General features: G+C 47.9%; 2 protein-coding genes across 2 annotated transcripts in view; both read left to right on the top strand.

Moving 5' to 3' along the window:
- Positions 1–2,418: 2,418 nt before the first annotated feature.
- On the top strand, positions 2,419–21,965 carry Endou (endonuclease, poly(U) specific). The gene is made up of 9 exons (XM_045152217.1): positions 2,419–2,536; positions 7,895–7,954; positions 8,374–8,511; positions 8,846–9,017; positions 9,396–9,595; positions 17,075–17,188; positions 17,804–17,910; positions 18,832–18,974; positions 20,621–21,965. The coding sequence occupies exons 1-9, from the start codon at positions 2,419–2,421 to the stop codon at positions 20,739–20,741; spliced, it is 1,173 nt and encodes a 390-aa protein (XP_045008152.1). The 3' UTR covers positions 20,742–21,965.
- The window catches only part of Rpap3 (RNA polymerase II associated protein 3), a 71,756-nt gene continuing 67,502 nt past the window's right edge, over positions 18,842–23,095 (top strand). Inside the window, exon 1 of the mRNA XM_045153196.1 lies at positions 18,842–18,974. The gene's annotated coding sequence lies outside the window, so the exon portion shown is untranslated. The remainder of the gene's footprint in view (positions 18,975–23,095) is intronic.

Raw genomic sequence — 23,095 nt, 5'->3', positions numbered from 1 at the left:
CCTGTCAGCCTGGAGGCCCTGCAGCAACATGAATTGGTCTCAGAACCTGGGTTAACCTTGACCTGATACCTCTCTGAGGCAAAGAATACAGACTTGTAGTATGAGGTCATCTGGGGGATCATCTGTGGCCTGCCCGGCCCGCAGCGTGGCCCTGCTGGACCAGGGGCGGGGGTCAGCTGATGAAGTCAGTGGATGTGGGCAGGGTCTCTGGGCCGGGGCGATTGCTGCAGCCAGGCTGGACACTTGCCACCTCAAACATGGGTATGGAATGTTGCCACTGTTTATTTACACAACAAATATGGGCACGGCTCTGAGGGTTTGCCAGTGTTAATTCAATTAATTCTCCTACATATTCTGTGGCATAGAGTCCCACATTTTCCCACTTTCATAGACAATGAAACAAAGAGAAAAAGTTTAATAACTTGCCCAAGACCACATAGTTAGAGAGCAGCAGGACCAGACTTCTATCCCAAACAGCTCCATGCTAGAGCCTAGCTCCTCTACCCTGCTGTGCACCCTTATCAGACACTGCATGGCCTCAACCTCAAGTCTGCCAAGAGGCAAAATTGGGATTGTTTCTTCTAATCCATGTACATTCCTCAGCCCTAAATGTCATCTTTGACCTAACGCTATTCCTTACTCGAGTATCAAAGTTGTTATGCTATCAATTTATGGAAGGCCTGAGACCTCCCTGTAGCTCCCTGTCTCAGCCTAAGGCCAGCCCCAACCCAAATTAGGTGTCTGATTCCTCAGTGGCCTGGTTCTGATGCTCACGGCAGCTCAGATTTTATGTTTTGTTTTTTTTGATACAAGGTCTTACGTAGCCCAGACCGAGCTCAGATTTGCTATGCTGCTGAATTTGGCCTGGAACTCCTGATCCTCCTGTTTTACCTCCCAAAAAGCTGGGAATTGTAGACATGTGCCACCATGGCCAGCTTCTGCCTGATCACTTTCCGTGCGGTCCTCGGCCTGACCCCCAAAGCCAGAGTGCTCACCCTCCAGACCTCAGGAGCCTGGGGGGGGGGGGGACAAAGACTGTTACTGCCGAGAAGGCAGGGCGGGAGGAAACAGCTCCCGGCTCGTGTCCGCCCGGTCTTTACTGCTGCGGGGGCATGGTGTGGCCTGGCTTCTTTTCCAGAGTGGTAGTGGGTTTGTACTGCTTTTCTCAAACTATCTTGCTTTATGCTCCTTTTGACCAAAAACTCGCTTCTGTAAACCGTTTGGCTGGAGAGAGGGATGTGGTCTGTGGTTACATAACAGAATCTTGTTCCAAAGCCTCGTTCTCACCCACACCCGCCTCATTCCCCACCCAAGCACAAATTCATCTGAATGCATTCCAGAGGCTGAAAGTGGAAAGATGTAAATGGGGAACTAGGGTGCAGAAGAGAAGGAGTAGAAGGACAAAGGAGCAAAGAGCAGGAAAGAGGCAGGGTGAGAGCGAGGGCACCGCAGAGGGCAGGGGCAGGAGGCGCTGGACAGGCAGAGGCAGGCCTGTGGTGGCTGACGGCCCCTGTGCCGGCCACAGCCCTGTTTTCAGCCTTCCAGTCATTTTAAAAACTGGGAAATGGGGCTAAGGGACAGCTGAGCGGTTAAGGTGCTTGCCTGCAAAGCCAAAGGGCCCAAGATAGATACCCCAGGACCCACGTTAAGCCAGAGGCTTAATGGAGTTTGTTTGTAGTGGCTGGAGGCCCTGGTATACCTATTCTCTCTCTCGCTCTAATTCTGCCTTTCTTTCTCAAATAAATAAATAAAAATGTTATTAAAAAAAATACTGGGGGGCTGGAGAGATGGCTTAGCGGTTAAGCACTTGCCTGTGAAGCCTAAGGACCCCGGTTCGAGGCTAGATTCCCCAGGACCTACATTAGCCAGATGCACAAGGGGGCGCATGCGTCTGGAGTTCCTTTGCAGTGGCTGGAGGCCCTGGTGCGCCCATTCATATCTCTCTCTCTCTCTTTCTCTCTCTGTCTGCCTCTTTCTCTCTCTGTCACTTTCAAATAAATAAATAAAAATAAACAAAAAATTTAAAAAATAACTCTCAAAAACTGTTTCTTAAAAAAAACAACAACTGGGAAATGTTCATCTCAAATTGACAGTTTCTTTTGAAAATCTGGTGGCCAGAGTGGCTAGGGCTGAGAAGCGGCTATGGGTTTCATGCAGGGCATCTCTGTCAAGGGTGTCGCAGCCCGTTCCTCTCCTGCTGTCCATGGCCTGCTGTGTCACAGCTGTCCCCAAAAGGTTCCCCGCCCAGCGCTCTGAGCATGGGGAAGGGGGTCACTGGGCGGGGAGGCTGTGGCCACGCTTGTCGGCTAAAGGCAGCAGTGGCCTTCCGTGCCGTCACGTGGCGCCTGCCCTTGCCTGGGAGCCCTCCTGCCAGAGTCGCTGAGCGCTGAGCGGGTGACCTTTCCCGCCACAGGGAACATGAAGTCGTGTGCGTCTCGCTGCAATGAGAACTTCAGCCGGGATGCTGCCTGTCAGTGTGACCGCCGGTGCTCGCGACACGGGGACTGCTGTGCGGACTACGCGCACCTGTGCACTGGTGAGGCGCCTGCGGGCACAGGGCTGGCAGCGCGCAGCCCCGGTCACGGTCACGTCCAAGCTCAGCCTGCGGAGCGCGGGCCTGGCGTCCGGCGGCCCAGAGGAGGGCGGGAATGAGGAGTGGGTTCCCGGGCCGGGAGAACCCTGAGGGTCAAAGACAGGGTCAGGAATTCGGCCACCACTGGTCTAGGAAGTTCCTAACTTAACATAGAGCAGATGTCATTGACCTGGAAGACCTACCTGCATGGACAGCAGGATTGACAGTGTCTTGACGGCTTCAGTATCTAATCGCCCCAGAACGTGATATAAACCCCTTCGCGCGAATGACAGACATTACTCATCATTCCCTCTTTACATCACACAAGGGTAAGGATGGCAGCAGGGAGCACTCACGCCATCAGGAAGGCCTCATGGCCTCATCCCTGACTGGACTCCTGTGGTGTGTGTCACGCTTCTCTAGAGCGCAGACTGAGCAGCCTTTATCCAAACTGTCATTTCCAGGCCACTGATCAAAACAGGACCCACCTCCAAAGGCCTCTAGAACAGCTTTAAGTGAATATCTTCTTTTCTTTTATTGCAGTACTGAGAAGTACTCAGGTGTGTGAGGCAGGTACTTACCCCTGAGCTATATCCCTAGCCCTTTCTCTGTATTTAAAATATTTTTAAATTTTTGCCCCGGTTTTCTGTGTATGTGTATGGGGTGCATGCATGTATATTTTGTGTTTGCATGTGTGTGGTGTGGGCACACATCTATTTGAAGATGAGGAAGATATGTGTATATATATATTATTTTCATATGTGTGGAGACCAGAGGTTAAAGTTGGGGATCTTTTCCATAGCTTTCCACCTTATTCACAGAGTCAGAGTAGCCTGCCAATGCAGCTGTCTAGCATGCCATCTTTCCTTGTCTCTGCCTCTGAGAGCTGGGATTGCAGGCAGGTCACCACACCCGCCTGGCATTTACATGGGTGCACCAGATCCAAGTTCATACTCTTGTGCTTGCACGCAAGTGTCTTACCAACTGAGTCAGCTCCCACAGACCTCTCTATAAACTTCTGTTTCTGTGTGTGTGAAGGGTTTCAAGTTAGGGCCTGGCTCTATCACAGGCTGGCCTAGACTATGGAGTCTCAGGATGGCCTCGGACTCCCAGCAATCCTCCTCTCTCTGCCTCCCAAGTGCTGGGGTTAAAGGCGTGCGCCACCATGCCCAGCTCTGTTTTTACTTTTTTACTCTTTATTTTGATGCAGTGTCTCACAAAGTTACCCAGCCTGGCAAAGGCAAGACTTGAACTTTCGACTCTCTTGCCTCAACTTGCTAAACAGCCGGGCGAGGCCTGGTAGTACACACATTCTAAATGGATCTAGCTTTTTAAAAAACGCGTATTTGTTTACTTATTCCCTCCTTCCTTCCTTCCTTCCTTCCTTCCTTCCTTCCTTTCTTCCTTCCTTCCTTCCTTCCTTTCTCTCTCTCTCTCTCTTTTTGTTGGTACTGGGAACTGAACCCCTACAGCTTCACATATGCTAATCAAATACTACACCGCTAAGCTAATATCTCCATTTTTAAAGTACCTTTTAAAAATGTGCCCAGTCAGGTGTGGTGGTGCACACTTTTAATCCCAGCACTTGGGAGGTAGAGGTAGGAGGATCACTGTGAGTTTGAGGCCACCCTGAGACTACATAGTGAATTCCAGGTCAGCCTGGGCTAGAGCAAAACCCTACCTTGAAAAACCAATAGATAAATAAATATATACCTAAATAAATAAGTGAAAATTTGCCCAAAGGTGGTGTGGTGTGGAATTTTTTTTTTCAATTTCCACAAACCACCATATATTTATTAGCAGAAGTGCAAATGACCAGGCCCAGAGCTCACTGCTGGAATCAGAGCCTTCCCTCTCCTCACCATTCAGCAGAGACAAGCAGGTCTATTTACCTTGGACTATCACGCTGGCATTTCACGATAAAGGCAAACCCAGCTTGGGAGCCATTTAATCTTTAAGTTTTTTAACAACCATTTTATTTTTGTTAATTTGATGGAGAGAGAGAAATAGAAAGAGAGTGAAGGAGAGAGAATAGGCACGCCAGGGCCTCCAGCCACTAAAAACGAACTCCAGATGCATGCTCCCCCTTGTGCATCTGGCTAATGTGGGTCCTGGGAAATCGAACCTGGGTCCTTTGGCTTTGCAGGTGAACACCTTAACCACTAAGCCGTTCCTCTAGCCTATCTTTAAGTTTTTTATGTGCAGACCAGAAACTCTTTTCCATAGGAAAACACACACACACACACACACACACACACACACACACACACACAACCATGTAATGTTAGTTGGAACTCCAGATCAGCTCTCAAAAGCCCACGCAGTACAAAATGTGTCTGAGTTAAGAAGCCTTTGGATTTCTGACACTTAGAACAGAACTTGACCCCAAGTAAGTGATGTCTATTGGCCAGATGAATAACCTAACTGATCGCACAGTGTTACCCAGCAAATTCACCAGTAGATTCAGGATCCCTGTAACACAAATGCCTTTTCTTTGGTGGAGATGGGGGAAGGAGGACTCCACTATAAGATGACAGGAGCTTAGATTCCCCAAAACATTCCATTCCTCTTCTCCCCTACATGCCCCGTCTGCCCGGAGCCCAGGCTGTGGTCACTTAGCCTTCAGGATAAGGGAATAGAAAGCAAGACAAACAAGCTGTTCTGATAGAGTAGGGCAAGGAAGAAAGGGGAGTTGGTGTCCCAGGAAACAGTTCTTTCTTGTTGAAGACCTGAGCATTCTCCCCTGATGCTGGCCAGGAGTCATGGTAGTGTAACCAGTCAGCTGTCAGAGGTCCTTTCTGCTCTGCCTGGGTAGAAATTGTGGGTAGGCAAGAAAGTTTTCAATGTCCGCAGGTCCCGGGCAGCTGCTCCGTGCTTCCACATTTGATAGCAGGGAGCAGGGCAGCAGCAGACAAGAACAGCAAGAGGTGGCGCCCTCTAGTGTTGCAACTCACCATAGCTCACGTGTGGCTTTGGAGGTTGGAATTCCTCAGCCCTTGACAAGCTGCTGGCATTGCGGCCTGCTGTGGTCTTCACCAAGGCTGCCAACACTCAGGAAGCCGACACCTTTGCTTCTTTTGTGGCTGTTGCTGCTTCTGCCTCTTGTCAAGGCAACGCATGTCCCATGATTCCCCAGTGCTTCCATCAAATAGCCGGCTGTTCCACCCCTTTTGTGGCTCAGCTTTTGCTCCTGTTGCTGCTGCTCTGTGGACTCTGCTGCTGGTTCTTTCTTCATTTTACCAGCTCAGCTACTGCTGCTGCCACCACCCTTTTCTTCCTGTTACCAGCTCAGATGACTGTACTAAAAAGTAAGAAAGAGGTCTGGAGGGATGGCTTAGAGGTTAAGTCATTTTGCCTGCAAAGCCAAAGCACCCAGGTTCAATTCCCCAGGACCCATGTTAGCCAGATGCATAAGGGGGAGCAAGCGTCTGGAGTTCATTTGCAGTGGCTGGAGGCCCTGGTGCATCCATTCTCTCTCCATTTTTCTCTATCAAATAAATAAATAATAAAATATTTTTTAAAAAAAAGTAAGAAAGAGGGTGGGAGAGATAGCTTACTGGTTAAGGTGCTTGCCTGTGAAGTCTAAGGACCCTTCAGTTCCCCAGTACCCATGTAAGCCAGATGCACAAGGTGGCGTATACTTCTGGAGTTCGGTAAGCCAGATGCACAAAGTGGTACATGTGTCTGGAGTTTGCTTGCAGTGGCTAGAGGTTTTGGTATGCCAATTTTCTCCCTACTTTTTCTGTCAAATAAATAAAGTTTTAAAAAGTAAGAAATCAAAGGCCACTCAAGAGAGACCCTGTTTGGATTTTTTTAATGAAAGCAAGAGAGCAAAAGAGAGAGAGAGAGAGAGAGAGAGAGAGAGAGAGAGAGAGAGAGGGAGAGAGAGAGAATTGTGCACATGTTTGACCTTGTGTGCTTGCATCACCTTGTGTATCTGTCTTATGTGGGATCTGGAAAGTTGAACATGGGTCCTTAGGTTTTGCAGGCAAGTGCCATAACTGGTAAGCCATCTCTCCAGCCCAAGTGAGACCTTTCATTGGATTTATCCTTGCACTACCAGGAGAGGCAGCACAGAAGATTGTGTCTCTCACCCAGCTGGTGAAACCTGCTTATATAGCTGGAGAAGAAGGGGTGTTCACACCAATCATAGTAAACCTTTCATACAAATGAAAAAGTTTGTGTTTACCCCAATCATGTCATTGTCCCTTTGTCCTAGTCAGTTGTCCCAAAAGGGGCAATTGTGCTTCTTGAACTTTTCCCACTTGTGACACCTTTATCACTGAGATTGTTTTTTTTTTTTTTTTTTTGGAGACAGATCTATGAAGTTCTGGCCTAGAATTTGCTATATAAACTAATGTGGCCTTCAACTGCAGCAATATATCTTCCTGCCTCTGCCTCCCAAATGTTGTGACTACAGGCATGTGCTACCATGCCTAGCTTGCTGGAGACATTTTTATGTGACCCTAGGTATATAAAAACAGCTATAAAATTTAAAACTGTTTATAAATCATAAAGAAATTTATTTATTTTATTATTTATTTATTTGAGAGAGTGAGAGAGAAAGAGGCAGAGAGAGGAAGAGAATGGACACACCAGGGCCTCCAGCCACTGCAAATGAATTCCAGATGCAGGCACCATCTTGTGCATCTTACTTACATGGGTCCTGAGGAATTGAAACAAGGTCCTGTCTCAAAAAAATTTTTTTAAAATTAATTACGGGGGCAGAAGAGATGGCTCAGCAGTTAAAGGCATTTACTTGCAAAGCCTGAGAGCCCAGGGTTCAAGTCCCCAGTAGCCACATAAAGCTAGACGTACAAAGTGGCACACGCATCTGGATTTTGTTTGCAGTGGCATGAGGCCCTGGCTTGCCTATATTCACTCTCTATTTTTCCTAAATAAATAAATAAATAAAACACATTAAAAAATAGTAAAGTGGTAAGAAATTTGTCACTTAAATTATTATTTTGTTTTTTCAAGGTAGGGTCTCAGTCTAGCTCAGGCAAAGGTGGAGTTCTCTCTGTAGTCCCAGGCTGGCCTTGAACTCACAACAATCCTCCTACCTCTGCCTCCCAAGTGCTGGGATTAAGACATGAGCCACCGCGCCCAGCTAACTTACATTGTTTTTTATTAGTTTTCAGTAACCTGACCTCATGGGAAATGCCCTCTGCTTTCATTTTTCATCCTCTGGTATCTGGAGCTGGTCTACCAGTTACCTCTTGTTCCTGACTGGCTCCCAGTGCACACGCTTGTCCTTGAGGCTGTGGGAGCTGAGAACCAGGCAAAAGGCGAGGGTTGTGACTTCATTTTTCTGCCTTACAGCTGAAGGAGGCCCCTCAGAGCCAAAGGAGGAGTTGCTGGAGGAAGAGGCCCCAGACAGCCGTGAGCCTGCGCCCCTGATGGGAGCCTTCTGGGATACAAGAGGGACGCCAAGGGCGCCACTCCAGTGGCTGTCATCCAGGAGAAAGGAGCTAGGCTAGACCCACCCACCAGGGGACCCCACTGTGGCCCAAGTAGCCACGGGGACAGGTGTCCAGGAAAGAGAGTCTGAGGCCTGGGAGGGAGGTGGAAGATATTTTATTTTTAGAGTGGGAAGATTACAAAAACAACAGGCCAGAAAGTAAAGTTCAGCATCAGAAAGGCCTTCCTGATTCAGGGTGTGCAGGAACTGATTTCGTTTGTTTTTCTTTCCCTGGGAGACCTTTGGGGAGCAGGAGCCGAGCTGGGGGTGGGGGTGTCCGCAGGCGTCCAGCGCGCCCTCTAGCGGTGTGCCTTGTCACAGCACCCCTCTGCCCTCTCAGACCTGTACTCCGCACCGAGCTCCTGCCAGGGCCGCTGCCTGGAAGCCTTTGATAGACACCACCCCTGTCACTGCAACGACCGTTGTCAAGAGTTTGGGAACTGCTGTGAGGATTTTGAGAGCCTGTGTGGTGACCATGGTTAGTCTGCTCCCTCAGCTTGGCCCCAGACCTGCTGATCAGAAACTGGGCTGGGCTCACCACTGTCTGAACAAGCCCTGCGGCACATCCCCATGCCTGCCTCAGCTGGGGAACCTTCCTAGAGGGAATGTGTGGACATTCCGTGGGCATCATGGCAATGATATGGGCTTCTCTTTAGGGCCCTGCCCTGTAATCATTAGGGTTCTGGTAGTGGCCCTCCTCTCTTATGCTGGACTTTAGAGGGTCCCAGGAAGGGGTTTGTATTCCTCCTCAGACAGTTGCCTCCCCCTTTCTCTTCTGCCTCTGAGGCCTCCCCTACCCCAACCCCTTCCAGAGGGCTTCTCCCGCAGCAGTGATGCCATAACCCAAGAGGAGCTGCAGAGCGTCTCTGAGAAAATCTACAGCGTGGACAGCAACAAAGCCCAGAAGAAAGACATCATCCTCAATAGCCAAAACCGCATTTCCCCAGCAGAGGCCGGAGACCAAGTGGACCGCTGCCCAGAGCCGTGAGTGCCCCTCATCCCCCCGCCCACCCCCTGGCCATCGCCTCTGCCTTTCCCTCACCCTTGCTTCCCTGCCTCAGCTCCTTGCTCCTTAAGTGAGGCAGGATCAAAGAAGGGAAAAGTAGGTGTCCAGACACAAGAAGCCACCCCAGTGGGCTGTGGGCGTCCAGTTTTCTGTGGCTAGCCAGACTATGCACAGGCCTGCTCTTGCAAGAGCTGAGACAGAAGAGGAGCCTGGCTTCATGCCTGGCTATCAAGAGCACCCAAAGCTGCCCTTTACTCCTGAGCACGCCTCAGTTGCCCTGGCCTCTCTGCAAGTTTCTGGAAGGGTGTCTATTGCATGTTCAGGCCTCTCAGTTGGTCCCCATCCACCTGCCCCAGGCTCTTCACTTATGTCAACGAGCAGCTGTTTTCCAAGCCCACCTATGCGGCCTTCATCAACTTACTCAACAATTACCAGCGGGCCACAGGCCACGGGGAGCACTTCAGTGCCCAGCAGCTGGCTGAGCAGGGCGTCTTCCTCAGGGAGGTCATGAAGACGGCCGTCATGAGGGAGCTCTATGGCTTCCTCTACCATCAGCGTGAGTGAGACATCCTAGGCCCCACGAAGCAGGCACTCCTGAGGTCTCCATGATAGACAGGCTGGAAGAGCAGTGGGGACTGCATGGAGGCCCGTGTATGTCTTGGAGGGGGTCAGAGACAAAGGAAGCCAGAGAGAGATAAGGATGCTCTGGCTGGCTTGGAAACCACCCCATTGTTTATTGAATACCAGCTGTCTTGTGGGTCTCCTACCCCTTGTTTGGGGTCTCTATAGGGTGTGTCTCTCTCTTCTATTCCCTCTTTCACACAGGGCATGTCTCAGCCACTTCATGAATGCTATATTCATACAACCTGACACCTTCCCATTTTGTCACTGAAGGGCTTGGTGGCCTGCTCTTTTCTGTGAGGGAATAGCAATTGAAAACCAGCAAAGGCTCAGAGAGGACTATCCTACCAGGAAATGCCTCCAGATACAGATAACATGCATATCAGACCAAAAAAGGTTTTGACCACAAGACTTCTTGGCCCAGCATTCTGTTTGCTAGGGTCCTTCAAATTCCTTTCTTGAACTCTGGGCAGCTGGGCTTTGTGTGAGGGGCATCTCTGTTCAGGCTCCCTCCCTGCCCTGAGACTGCCTCTGTGGGGGGAACTGCCCCATTCCATCCCCTGGCTCCATTAAGAGCTGATACACACTGTTCATAGGTGAATTAGGGATTCTCTGGGGTGGATTCAATCCGGCGCTGCCCCCTGGTGTCCACTCTGTGGTAACACATGAGTGGATAGAGAAATGGATGAGCCCTCCCCACTCTTAAATATTTTAAACATTTATTTCTTTCCTTCCTTCCTTCTTTCTTTCTTTCTTTCTTTCTTTCTTTCTTTCTTTCTTTCTTTCTTTCTTTCTTTCTTTGACAGATAGAGAGAGAGAGAGAGAGAGAGAGAGAGACAGAGACAGAGAGAGAGAGAGAGACAGAGAGGAGAAGGAAGGAAGGGAAAGAAGAAAGAAAGAGGCAGATAGAGAAAGAGAGAATAGGCACACCAGGCCTCTAGCCACTGCAAATGAACTCCACATGCATGTGCCACCACGTGCATATGGTTTAAGCGGGTACTGCAGAATCAAACCTGGCTTTTTTGGCTTTGCAGGCAAACACCTTAACCACTAAGTCATCACTCCAGTCCGTCCTTCCCTTTTTCATGACAGAAACAGAGACCCAGCCAGATCAGACTTACTGTGTGAAATATTTTCCCAGGGGAAACTCGAACACATGTCTACCCATCCAGATAGGGCACAGATGACAGACCAAAGCATAATTGCCTCCCAACCAATTGTGGTGAACCAGTGAGTTTATTGGAGTTATTTACAGAGCACGGGTGAGGGGTTACTTACAAGAGCATGGGTGACTCAAGGCAGCTAGATCATGGGAAAACCCACCCTTATGCTGACAACTCAGAGAAGCTACAACTCTGGAGCTCACTGCCCACACCTTGCAGGCAGCTCAGCCAGTCTCTCCCCCCGCAGTTTTTGACTGCTTCTATTTTGGGGAGTTTCAGCTCTCCCAGACTTGTGAGTCCAGCCTGGACCCCAGATCTGCCTATTCTATCACTCTTATCCTCTCTCCTCCTTTCCTGTCCAGATTCAACCACATCACAGGCTCCAGTGGTCTCGTCTCATGCTGGCTTTTAGCATCTCTTCACACATTGAGAGATTGGAATACAGCCCAAAATAATTTTGGTCAGAAAGACTTGGTTTAACTCTTGGTTTTGTTCCTACTGGTATGATCAACAGTGCTATAATTTACATGTGTCCTCCAAATTTCATATGTTAATAATACTTGGAGATGAGACCTTTTGGAAGTGAATCCATTTGTGGATTAGTGGGTTATCAAAAGAGCAACTTTGGCCAAGTGTGGTGCCGCACACCTTTAATCCCAGCAGAGGCAGAGGTAAAGGTAGGGAGATCACTGAGAGTTTGAGGCCGGCCTGGGACTACAGAGCAAGTGACAGGTCAGCCTGGGCTACAGTGAGAACCTACCTCAGAATCCTGCCTCCCGCCCTCCCCCCACCTCCCGGCAAAAAGAGCAGTTTTACTATAGATGTCAGCTTTCATTGATACACTTGCTGTGCCTCGCCATATAATATTATGATGCTGCAAGGAGGCCCTTACAAGAAGCCAGCTTTTAACATTGGATTTCCCTAGCTCCAGAACTGTGAATTAACTTTCTATTCCCTATAAATTACTTGATCTCAAGCATTTTGTGACGGCAACAGGGAGCAGACTAAGAAACCCAAGCAACTTACTTTCTACTCTGAGTTGTATCTGTGAAATCAGGTCTTTGTGACCATTAATGCTTGTGAGGCATCCAAAGAAAATGTGGCTGGCACGTGGTAAGTGCTGGACAACTGTTCTGTTTGTGAAACCATTCTGTTATTTCATGAATATATAGTCTTGTTTTCCAACGATGTTTTAAGTCCTTGAAAGGAGAGAATATTTTTAGTACCTCTTTTGGATCTTCCAAACAGTTCTGGGGAGTCAGCAGCAGCTGATGACTCCCTGGTTTAATGCTGTAGCCCTGACCTTTCCCTTGAGCCTCAGTGGCCTTCACAACATCACTTGGCTATCTAACTGGTATCTACAGAAATCACAGTGAAAGAGAACTCACAGTTCCTGCCTCTTCCTCCAGATCTGTGTCTCTGTCTTTCTCATGCTACAAACATCATCATAATCTATCCAGTTCACACACCCAGAGCCAAGAAGTCAAGTGTGTACACACACGTGTGTGTTGAATGCACACGTGTGCATGGACTTGTCCATGTTAGGCAAGCATTCCACCACAGAGCTGCATCTGTGGCCCAGGAGTTAGATTTGATTCTTCACTTCACCTCACCACTCCCTGCTCCCATGTCTTCCATCACTAATATCTAGCACTCCCACTCTCAAAATATATCCCAAATCTGAGTGCTTTTCATCCCTCCCCCTCTGCTGCTGATAGCCAGGAAGCGTTTCTCAGCTCTGGATGGGCAGAGGTTAGAGGTCAGCACCCAGACACTCAACATTCACTAAAACTCCCCACGCTAGCGACTCTCAAGTTTTTATCTTGTGGCCTGCAAAGTATGATGAGTGCAGACGTGGGAGACAGGTTCAATAAAAGTTTTCTAGAATGTAAAGTCGAAAGCGAAAGTGAAGCAACGGTTCCTAGCTGGTGGCTGCCTGGTGACTTGAGTCAGTTTTTATACCCTTGGGGATGTGAATTAAGTGTCAAGGGAGATGGACAGGATTGGTTACTTGGAATGTACGAGGGGCTTCTGATGGGTTGATGATGTGATGCCCATGGGGGTGTGAATTAGGGATCAGGTTGAGGTAGACTGGACTGTCACTTTGAGTGAATGTGAGGGGCTCCGGACAGGCTGATGAGGTAGACAGAGGATTGGTTTGCAGAAGACAGCTCCAAAGTCACTGAGATGAACTTCCAAATCAGGCACAGTTATGGAGGAAGGGATATTTATTGAAACTTGCAGATCCAGGGGAAGTTCCATAATGGCGGAAAAGCTGGCCTGTCTTCACAGGCTTGGCAGAGAGAGACCCCAGCACCATCCTCAGCACAAGCAAGCACACTTCGGAATGCCTGGCAGAGGTCCGGCACTCTGCACATCTTTAGCCCGGAGTTCCAGATCCACACGCACGCCTTAGGGCCGGACGCTAAGACCTGCCCACAGCTAGACCTCCTTCAGCCAGGGGGCTGCAGATCTAAGTTACAAACTTTAATAAAATCCTGAATATACTGGGGCCCATCCATTCAAACTAGCACTTTGCATTACTTTGAATAGACCAGATAACATCCTCATGAGTCAGTATAAATCAGGTCTTGACCATCTGGAAACCGGGGACTTAAAAAAAAAATTTAATTCCCAGACTCTGCTGTCTAGACCTGTTATAAAGCTACTGTGTTTGTTGGCTCTGTCAGGTCTTAGATACCTGCCTGTTCTGGGCCAGGACTGACTAGCTAGCTACAAAAGAGAAGCTCCTTTACTCCTAATCCCTAACACTACCACACTTTTTTTTTTTTTTTTTTGAGGCAGGGTCCTACTTTATAGCCTTGGCTGATCTGGAACTCACTCTGTAGCCAAAGCTGGCCCTACAACCATGACATCCTCCTACCTTAGCTTCCTGAGTTCTGGGATTACAGGCATGAACCACTGTGCCCAGCACCTCCATCTTCAAATGCACAAAGCATTAGCTTCCAACCTAGTCTCTGTATACACAAACCCTTTTCTTTTAGACATTTTTCTTTTCAAACATTTTATCTATTTATAAGAGAGAGAGAATGAGAATAGGCACACCAGGGCCTCTTGCCAGTGCAAATAAGCTCCAGACACGTGCCATTTTGTGGGTCTGGCATCATGTGGGTACTGGGGAATTGACTCCAGGATGGTAGACTTTGCAAGCAAGCATTGTTAACCCCTGAGCCGTCTCCCCATTGACCTTTTTACATACAAAGCCAGAGAGCTCCTTTAAAAACAAAGCTCCTGAGCTGGGCGTGGTGGCTCATGCCTTTGATCTTAGCACTTGGGAGGCAGAGGTGGGAGGATGGCCATGAGTTCAAAGCCACCCTGAGACTACACAGTGAATTCCAGGTCAGCCTGGGCTAGAGTGAGATGCTACCTTGAAAAAAAAAAAGAAAGAAAGAAAGAAAGAAAGAAAGAAAAGCTCTGTCACATTATTTTGTTTAAAATCTTTCATATCCATCTACCACAAAGAGACTGTCAACTTGATAAGAGGTAGTCTCGGAAGCTAGACTGCATGGGATCAAATGTTACGGGCCAGATCATGTGCTATCTCTTGCACAAGTTTTTCTTTTCTTTTCTTTTTTTTTTGTTTTGGGGGGTAGGATCCCCCTCTTGTCCAGGCTAACCTGGAACTCACTCTGTAGTCCCAGGCTGGCTTCAAACGCACAACCATCCTCCTACCTCTGCCTATGAGTGCTGAGATTAAAGGCATGCACCACCACACCCAACTTGCATGAGTTTTATCACTTTTTTAAAAATTGCTTTTTCAAGGTAGGGTCTTGCCCTAATCCAGGCTGACCTGGAATTCACTATGTGGCCTCGAACTCAGCTATCCTCCTTCCTCTGCCTCTTGAGTACTGGGATTAAAAGCATGCACCATCATGCCAGCCTCAAGTTTTATCACTTTTGTTAGCTTCAGTTTCCTCTTTAAGTTTAGGATAATTAGCACCAACTAATTATGTAAAAAATTCAATGTGAGGACTCAATGTCATGACATGGAAGCACTTAAAACAGTGCTGGGCATACAAAAAGCGCTTAATAAATTTAGGATACTTTTGTATTATTATCAGTTGGCTGAAATCTGACCTTGCCAAGCCTTGTAGGATCTGGGTGCTGCCTACCTCACAGACTTTGCTGTCTTCTCTCCAGATATTTGTATAGAGGCCTCCTGAAGGTTCACTCCCCAAGCCCCTGGACTTTTGCTTTTAGTACAATGTTGCTATGTGGCACAGTCTGGTCTTGAACTTGTGATCCTCCTGCCTCCATTCTCTGAGTGCTAGGATTACAGACTTGTGTCACCATGCCTGGAGTCAGAGCAACCTTCTCAAGGAGGCTTTTTGTTTTTCTATCTTCCTTCCTTCCTTCTTTCTTTCCTTCCTTCCTTTTTCCCTTCCCTCCTCCATCTTTGCCTCTTTATTTTTCTTAAATTATACAAAGTAATAGGTTTCCATATGGCTTTTCCATATGTAGTTTTAGTCAGCCATTCCCTGACTTGCTTCTCTGTCCTCTGCCATCCCTGCTTAAACCTCAAGGTGGCCTTTCTGACTCCTTTCTAGAGATCCCATGATGTAGTCCATTTTATGCTGCTGTAACAGACCATCAACCTGAATAACTGAAGATGAACAGAAATTTATTGGCTCACAGCTCTGGAAGCTAGGAAGTCGAATGAGAAGCAGCTTATAGTGAGGGTCTTCATGCTGTGACATCTCATGCAGGAAAGTGGGGAGAAAGAGCTGAACTCACTTTTGTTCACTTTGGTTTTTTTTTTTTTTTTTTTTTTTCGAGGTAGGGTCTCACTGTAGCCCAGGCTGACCTGGAATTCACTCTGTAGTCTCAGGGTGGCCTCAAACTTGTGGTGATCCTTCTACCTCTGCCTCCCGAATGCTGGGATTAAAGGCGTGTGCCACCACACCCAGCTCAGTTCACTTTGTTTTTGAGAAGGGTTTCATGTAGCCCTACATTGGCTTTGAACTACTGCACCACTTTGTGCATCTGGCTTTTTGTGGGTCCTGGGGAATTGAACCCAGACTGTCAGGCTTTACAAGCAAGCACCTTTAACTACTGAGCAGTCTCTCCAGCCCCCTAAATTCATCATTTAAAATTTTTTTTTATTTATTTGTGGGGAGAGACTGGGAGAGTGGGACAGAGACAGACAGACAGACACATACTCACACAGAATGAATATGGGCATACCAGGCAAACTCCAGATGCATGCACCACTTTGTCTATCTAGCTTTACATGAGTTCTGAGGAATTGAACCCCGGCCAGGGAACATTGCAGGCAAGCGCCTTTAACCACTGAGCCATTTCCTCAGCCCTAAATTCATCCTTTTTAAAGGAACAATTGCAGGGCATGGTGGCACATGCCTTTTAATTCTAGCTCTAGGGAGGAAGAGGTAGGAGAATGGCAGTGAGTTCTAGGCCATCCTGAAATTACATAGCAAGTTCCAGGTCAGTCTGGGCTACAGTGAGACCCTACCTCAAAAAAAGAAAAAAAAAAAAAGACCAGGTCTGGAGAGATGGCTTGGTGGTTCAGGCATTTGCTTGCAAAGCTGAAGGACCCAGGTTCAATTCCCCAGGACCCACATAAGCCAGATGTACTAGGTGGCACATGTGTCTAGAGTTCATTGTCAGTGGCTAAAGGCCTGGGGTGCCCGTTCTCTCTCTTTCTCTGTCCATCTATCTCTCCTTCTCAAACAAATAAATAAATAAGATATTAAAACAACGACAAGCAAAAACAAAACCAAACAATCCTATAAGAAAGAAAGAAACCCTATAAAATGGCATCAATCCACTCATGGGCAGCGCTGTCCTGGCATAACCACCTCTTGAAGTCCCCTGTCTTATTTCTGCTACATTGGGTATCAAGTTTCGAACATATGCTTTCGGGAGACACATTCAACTCATACCACTCCTGACTCCCACAGCCCCTCTACTCATAAGCTCATCTTGACACGCATATGAAACTATTCATTTAGTATTTCCCTGCTTATTATTTGTGTCCTCCCATGGAATGTAAACTGTAGAGACACTGTCTTTGTTTTCTGTGTTAAGTCCTCAGCCTTCAGATCTAGGATTGACCACAGTTGGCTCCCACTGAACCTGTGGATTGAGCAGGTAGTCTCATCTGTGGAGTGAACCCTTGTCATTCCTGCTGGGCTGGAGCAAATACCCTCCCTTGCTTCCCAGAGCCTGGCCCTACTTCCTGCCTCCAGAGTCCTCTGTATTCCTCTCCACAGACCGCTACAGCTCAGAACAAGAGTTTGTGGATGACTTGAAGAACATGTGGTTTGGGCTCTATTCAAGAGGCAATGGAGAAAGGGACTCAAGTGGCTTTGAGCACGTCTTCTCAGGTGCGTTTGCACTGCTTGGTAGGGAAGAGTGAGAGGGAGGAGGGTGAAGATGAATAGCTAAGCCAGGGACAGGACATCCCTGAGTGCTCATGAAGAGGCAACCAAGCCAGCTGGCAGAGAGGGCCAAGTCCTCTCCAAGGCCAAGGGAGGAGAGTCTGAGAGGTCGTGCTGAGGGATGGTCTCTAGAATGTTGAAGAGAGAAAGAAGACCAGAAACTGGGGCTCCCAGGGAATACACTTAGTATGAGCAAGTTTGGGGTGGGGTATGTGTGACTGAGCAGTCCTCTGTTGCCCTGGCTCGGCCAGCTGCTTCTCAAGGAGGCCATAGTGCACCTCCCCATCCTAATTCTCAACCCAAAATGCCCCCATGGAGCATCATCTCGAAGAGTTTCCCAGAGTGGTCACTAGAATCAGCCAGAAGGGATTGAGCCCTTAGCAGAAAGGGGAGGACAAGGATGTGAAGGGATCCTGGAAGTCAGGTGAAGAGCTCAGCAGGTGAACATTCTAGAACTCAGAGCCTAAAGAGGAGAGACAGTCTTGGCAGAGAGTGGGAGAAGAGGGATTGAAGGGAAGGGCCAGGAAAAGCCAAGACCACCTACTTTGGATTCTATTATAGGTGAGGTCAAAAAGGGCAAGGTCGCTGGCTTCCATAACTGGATCCGCTTCTACCTGCAGGAGAAGGAGGGTCTTGTCGACTATTACAGTCACAACTACGATGGGCCTGTGAGTACCTGGGCTGGAAACACCTGCTGGTGCCTAGACTTCCTGCCTCCCCTCTCAGTTTCAGACAGTCAGACCTGCTTCTCACCCTGTCCACAGCAGCTTAAGGGAGATTGTGAATACAGTGTGCTGAACAGGTTTCCCCAGCCAGGAAATGGGCCTCCCTTCTCAACAGGAAAGCCCCCAGAAATACAGGAGGGATAGGAGACAGAGGGAACCATATCCTGGAGGGAAGCCAATGTGAAGGCCAAAGGAGGATTCCCAGACAGGAGGACAAAGACATGCATTTACTCCCTGCCTGAATGTTCTCGGAGAGAGATGGCTGGAACTTTCAGCATGGCTAGTCTGAGATCTTTTTTTTTTTTTTTTTTTTTTTGAGGTAGGGTCTGGCTTTAGTCCAGGCTGACCTGGAATTCACTGTGTAGTCTTAGGCTGGCTTCGAACTCACGGTGATCCACCTACCTCTGCCTCCTAAATGCTGGGATTAAAGGTGTGAGTCACCACGCCCAACTCTGAGCTCAATTTTACATGCTTCCTAAGAAATCTTAGCTGCTTTGCAGCAGGAAATGATTTGGGGCAATAAACTGTCTTTTTGCATGTATGAGGACCATAGAGAAAAGCTGTGTTCTTGTTACTCTGGGTGGGCCATGTGGATGTTGACTCTGGCCTACTTGGCATTAGCAGCTGCAGAGAGGGGGGGAGAGGGAGGGAGGGAGAGAGAAAATGAGAATATTAACTGGGGCTCAGATACCTTTGTACCTTTGCAGAGGGTAGATTGTACCCTCTGGCTGTTTCAAGAAGCCCATGTCCCCAGAAGGCTCCTCAAGAACCTCCCACAGATACTGGCTGACTGTTGACTTCTGGCATCTGCCTGGCTCTGCTGTGGCCTTCACCAGATCCCCTTTGCTGGCCTTTCCTCTGCAGTGGGATTCCTACCCTGATGTCTTAGCCATGCAATTCAACTGGGACGGCTACTATAAGGAAGTGGGCTCGGCTTTCATAGGTAGCAGCCCTGAGTTTGAGTTTGCCCTCTACTCCCTGTGCTTCATCGCCAGACCAGGCAAAACGTGAGTACTGGGCCAGCCAAGGCTACGGGGTCTCTAGCCGTCATGAGTCGGGACAGCATCAGGAGAGCTGGACTCTGCACTCAGTGGCTGGGAGGGCTCGGGCACATCCCTGTTGGGTCTCTTGTGCAGTGAAGTTGTCAGGTTGGCCTGACAGCTGACTGGACTGACACTTCATCTGAGCAGCAGAACCTTCTCCTTCCTTCCCCACAACTGACACCCGGAGCAGGACCTTACTCTACGCTGTCCTGGAGCTCTAGTCCTCCCTAAGACGACCTGGGAGAACCTCAGACCCTAACCACCCCCCACCACCGCAAAGAGAGCAGTTCATGATGACAGGCTTTTATCTTCTCTGTTAATTGGGAACTTTGGGTCCCAAATTAAAATATATATATTTATTTGCAAGGATAGAGAGAGTGAGAGAATGGGCACACCAGGGCCTCTTGATGCTTCAATGAACTTTAGAGGCATGTGCCACTTTGTGCATCTGGCTTTTTGTGGGTACTGGGGAACTGAACCCAGGTCCTTAGGCTTTGCATGCAAGTGCCTTAGCCACTGAGCCATATCTCCAGCCCCACCTTTTTTGTTGATCTTTCAAGGTTGGTTCTCACTTTAGTCCAGGCTGACCTAGAATTCACTATGAATTTTCAGGGCGGCCTTGAACTCAGGGCAATCCTCCTACCTCTGCCTCCTGAATGCTGGGATTAAAGGTGTGCGCCACTTTGCCCCCTCCCTTTATATGAAACAGCATTTCATTATGTAGCCAAGGCTGGCCTTAAATTCCAGATCCTATTGATTCAACCTCCCAGGTGCTGGAGTTACAGGTATGGGCCACCATGGCCAGCTCTGAAACAGGAAGCAAACATCTAATTTCTGAGTGCTTCAACTCTGGAAAGAATGAGGAACACTGTCCCTTAGGAAGACAAAAATTAAGATCCAGGATTTGATAACTTGTGGTACCCAGGGAGTTGGAGTTAAGGTCACAAAACGTTGGCATCTCAGAGCAGGCGTGGTGGTGCATAACTTTAATCCCAGTACTTGGAAGGCAGAGGTAGGAGGATCTCTGTGAGTTTGAGGACAGCCTGAGACCATATAGTAAATTCTAGATTAACCTGGGCTAGAGAGAGAGAGAGAGAGAGACCCTACCTCAAAAAAAAAAAAAAAAAAGTTGGCATCTTTTGCAGTCAGGTTCACATTGCTGGCAGAAATTTACCTGACCAAGAGCAGCTTTTGGGAAAAAGAGGTTTATTTTTCATTTTGGCTTACAGACTCGAGGGGAAGCTCCATGATGGCAGGGGGGAATGATGGCATGAGCAGAGGGTGGACATCACCCCCTGGCCAACATAAGGTGGACCATACATAGCAACAGGAGAGTGTGCCAAACATTGGCATGGAGAAACTGGCTATAACACCTATAAGCCCGCCCCCAACAATACACTGCCTTCAGGAGGCATTAATTCCCAAATATCCATCAGCTGGGAACCTAGCATTCAGAACACCTAGGTTTATGGGGGTACCTGAATCAAACCACCACAGCATCTCTGTCTTGGAAGCTGGAACCTTACTGCTGGGGTCAGCTGCGTCCTTCCTGCTGGGGCAGAGGCAGGGTAGGGTGGTGAGCTCTAATGATCCACAATCTTTCCCCACAGGTGCCAGTTAAGTCTGGGTGGCTATCCTTTGGCCATACAGACCTACACCTGGGACAAGACTACCTACGGAAATGGCAAGAAGTACATCGCCACAGCCTACATTATATCTTCCACTCAGTAGAGCTTTCAGGCAGAAGGGCCATGAGGGCAGTGGGCCATGTAGGATCTAGGTGCCATCTGCTCTCACTGGAGAGGGAAGGGAGGAGCCTGGGAGGGAACACCAAAGCCCACATTTATAAAAGGTGCTTTCAAATCCAGAAATGCCCATGTGGCAGACAGAAAAGATACAAATTTGAAAATGCAGAGAAACAGTGAAACTTTTGTCTTTTAGCAACATGACTAAGAAAGAGTCCCTCTCTCCAGAGAAGATGCCAACTCTTGGTAGCTCTTTGCTCTGAAGTGTTAGACTATGAGCAAGTCCTTGGCCTAATGGGCACCTTTAATGTGAAGGGGAGGGGTCTTCCCCTTCTCCTATTTGTCGGTTGAGGAGAGGACAAAGCTGACAATATCATGACTTTGAAGTGTCTTCAATTGTTCATTGGTGGAATGGCTGGCAGAAATTTAGGGTTATTGTAATGGCTACTACTGGACACAGTTCTGCAAACTGGAATTCAGCCACATGTTGGTTCCCAAGGAAGTTGGGTCACAGAACCAAGACCTGTGGTCTTTCTAGGTTAGATCCTATTGAACAGAGTCTGGAAGAATCCAGCATGGGACAGAGCAGGGTAATGGGTTGGGGCAATGAGTGGTTTGAGGCAGATGGTCTCTTTCAGGCTGGAGTATTTTTGTAGTCAGCTAAGTATCTGCTCCTAGAAGTTTCCCATTAGTAGATGTTTAGTGCAGTTACAGATACATGTTTTGATTTCACACAATATTTTATCTTATTTTATTTTTTGGTTTTTCAAGGTAGGGTTTCACTCTAATCCAGGCTGACCTGGAATTCACTATGTAGTGAATTGTAGTTTCAGGGTGGCCTTGAACTCACAGTGATCCTCCTACCTCTGCCTCCTGAGTGCTGGGACTAAAAGCGTGCACCACCACACCAGACTTACATAGTATTTTTGTTATTTTGAACTAGCCATCTTAATAGGAGGAAGATTTAGCATCAGAGGAAGAAAATAATTTATACTTTGGTGTTATTGACAATTACATTAAGGTTTATCCATCTTCCATAATTTGAAAAGTTCTAGGATGGGAGAGGAGGGTGACAATGGCTCCTTATCTCAACTGCAATGATGCGTTTCTCCTGAGTCCACTGGGAGCCAGATGCTGCCCACAGAGCCAGGCTTGCACCATGCTTAGAGACCTCACGTTTCCAATTAAAGTCAATGAAGAGAACCAGAAATGTGTTTCCTCCTTGTCCATGTTCACCCTGATTGTCAGTCTCCTGGGAGTCTCCGTAGACTGGCAGAGTGTGTCATGAAAGTGAAGTCCCTGATCTCACCAAGTCTCTCTAGCCAAGTGGAAGCAATAATTCTTCTGGGTGATTGTAATATGAAATGAGGAAGGAACACTGTACACAGATCATGGGGAAGGGAATGCCTCTGTCGCAGTCCCCTGGAGCACACATGAGGAGCAGAAGCACACATGGATGGGAGCCTCTGTGGCTGCAGAGGTTGACCAAACTGAGGGAAGAGGAGATGCTCAAGGGGCTTCTCACAGCTTGTTAGGTTTTGCAGGTAAATGCCTTAACCACTGAGCAATCTCTCCATCCCTAGCTATCTCTCTCTCTTTTTTTTTTTTTTTTTTTTTATGAGACAAAGTCTTACCTATCCCAGATGGTCTTAAGCTATGTAACTGAGGATCAGCTTGAACTTTTGATCCTCCTGCCTCCACCTCTCAAGTGCTGGGATGACAGCGATATGCCAACTTGTCTATGAAGTGCTGGTGATTGAACCCAGAGCTTTCTGCATAGTAGGCAAGCACTTTACCAACTGTACATTAGAAGGTATTTTTTTCTCCACACTGACATTTTACCTCAACATGTGAAGCTCAAATTAAGCCACATTCTTCTTTTTTTTCAGTCTCTCATTATTTTATTTTGTGACATATATGCAAATATATGTATGTGCATATTTATGTACTTTCCTACTCCTTGATACCAGAATGTTTAAATTGACGTTTCTTTTTAATTTTTTTAAAATTTATTTATTTATTTATTTGAGAGAGACAGACACAGAGAGAAAGACAGGTAGAGGGAGAGAGAGAGAATGGGCACGCCAGGGCTTCCAGCCTCTGCAAACGAACTCCAGACACGTGCGCCCCCTTGTGCATCTGGCTAACATGGGACTTGGGGAACCGAGCCTCGAACCGGGGTCCTTAGGCTTCACAGGCAAGCGCTTAACCGCTAAGCCATCTCTCCAGCCCTCTTTTTTAAATTTTTATTAGCATTTTCCATGATTATAAAAAAAATCCCATGTTAATTCCCTCCCTCTGCCCCCCCACTTTCCCCTTTGAAATTCCATTCTCCATCAT

The sequence above is a fragment of the Jaculus jaculus genome, chromosome 6, assembly GCF_020740685.1.
Source record: "Jaculus jaculus isolate mJacJac1 chromosome 6, mJacJac1.mat.Y.cur, whole genome shotgun sequence".
Lineage (NCBI taxonomy): Eukaryota > Metazoa > Chordata > Mammalia > Rodentia > Dipodidae > Jaculus > Jaculus jaculus.
This window is presented reverse-complemented; position numbering and strand designations above follow the sequence as displayed.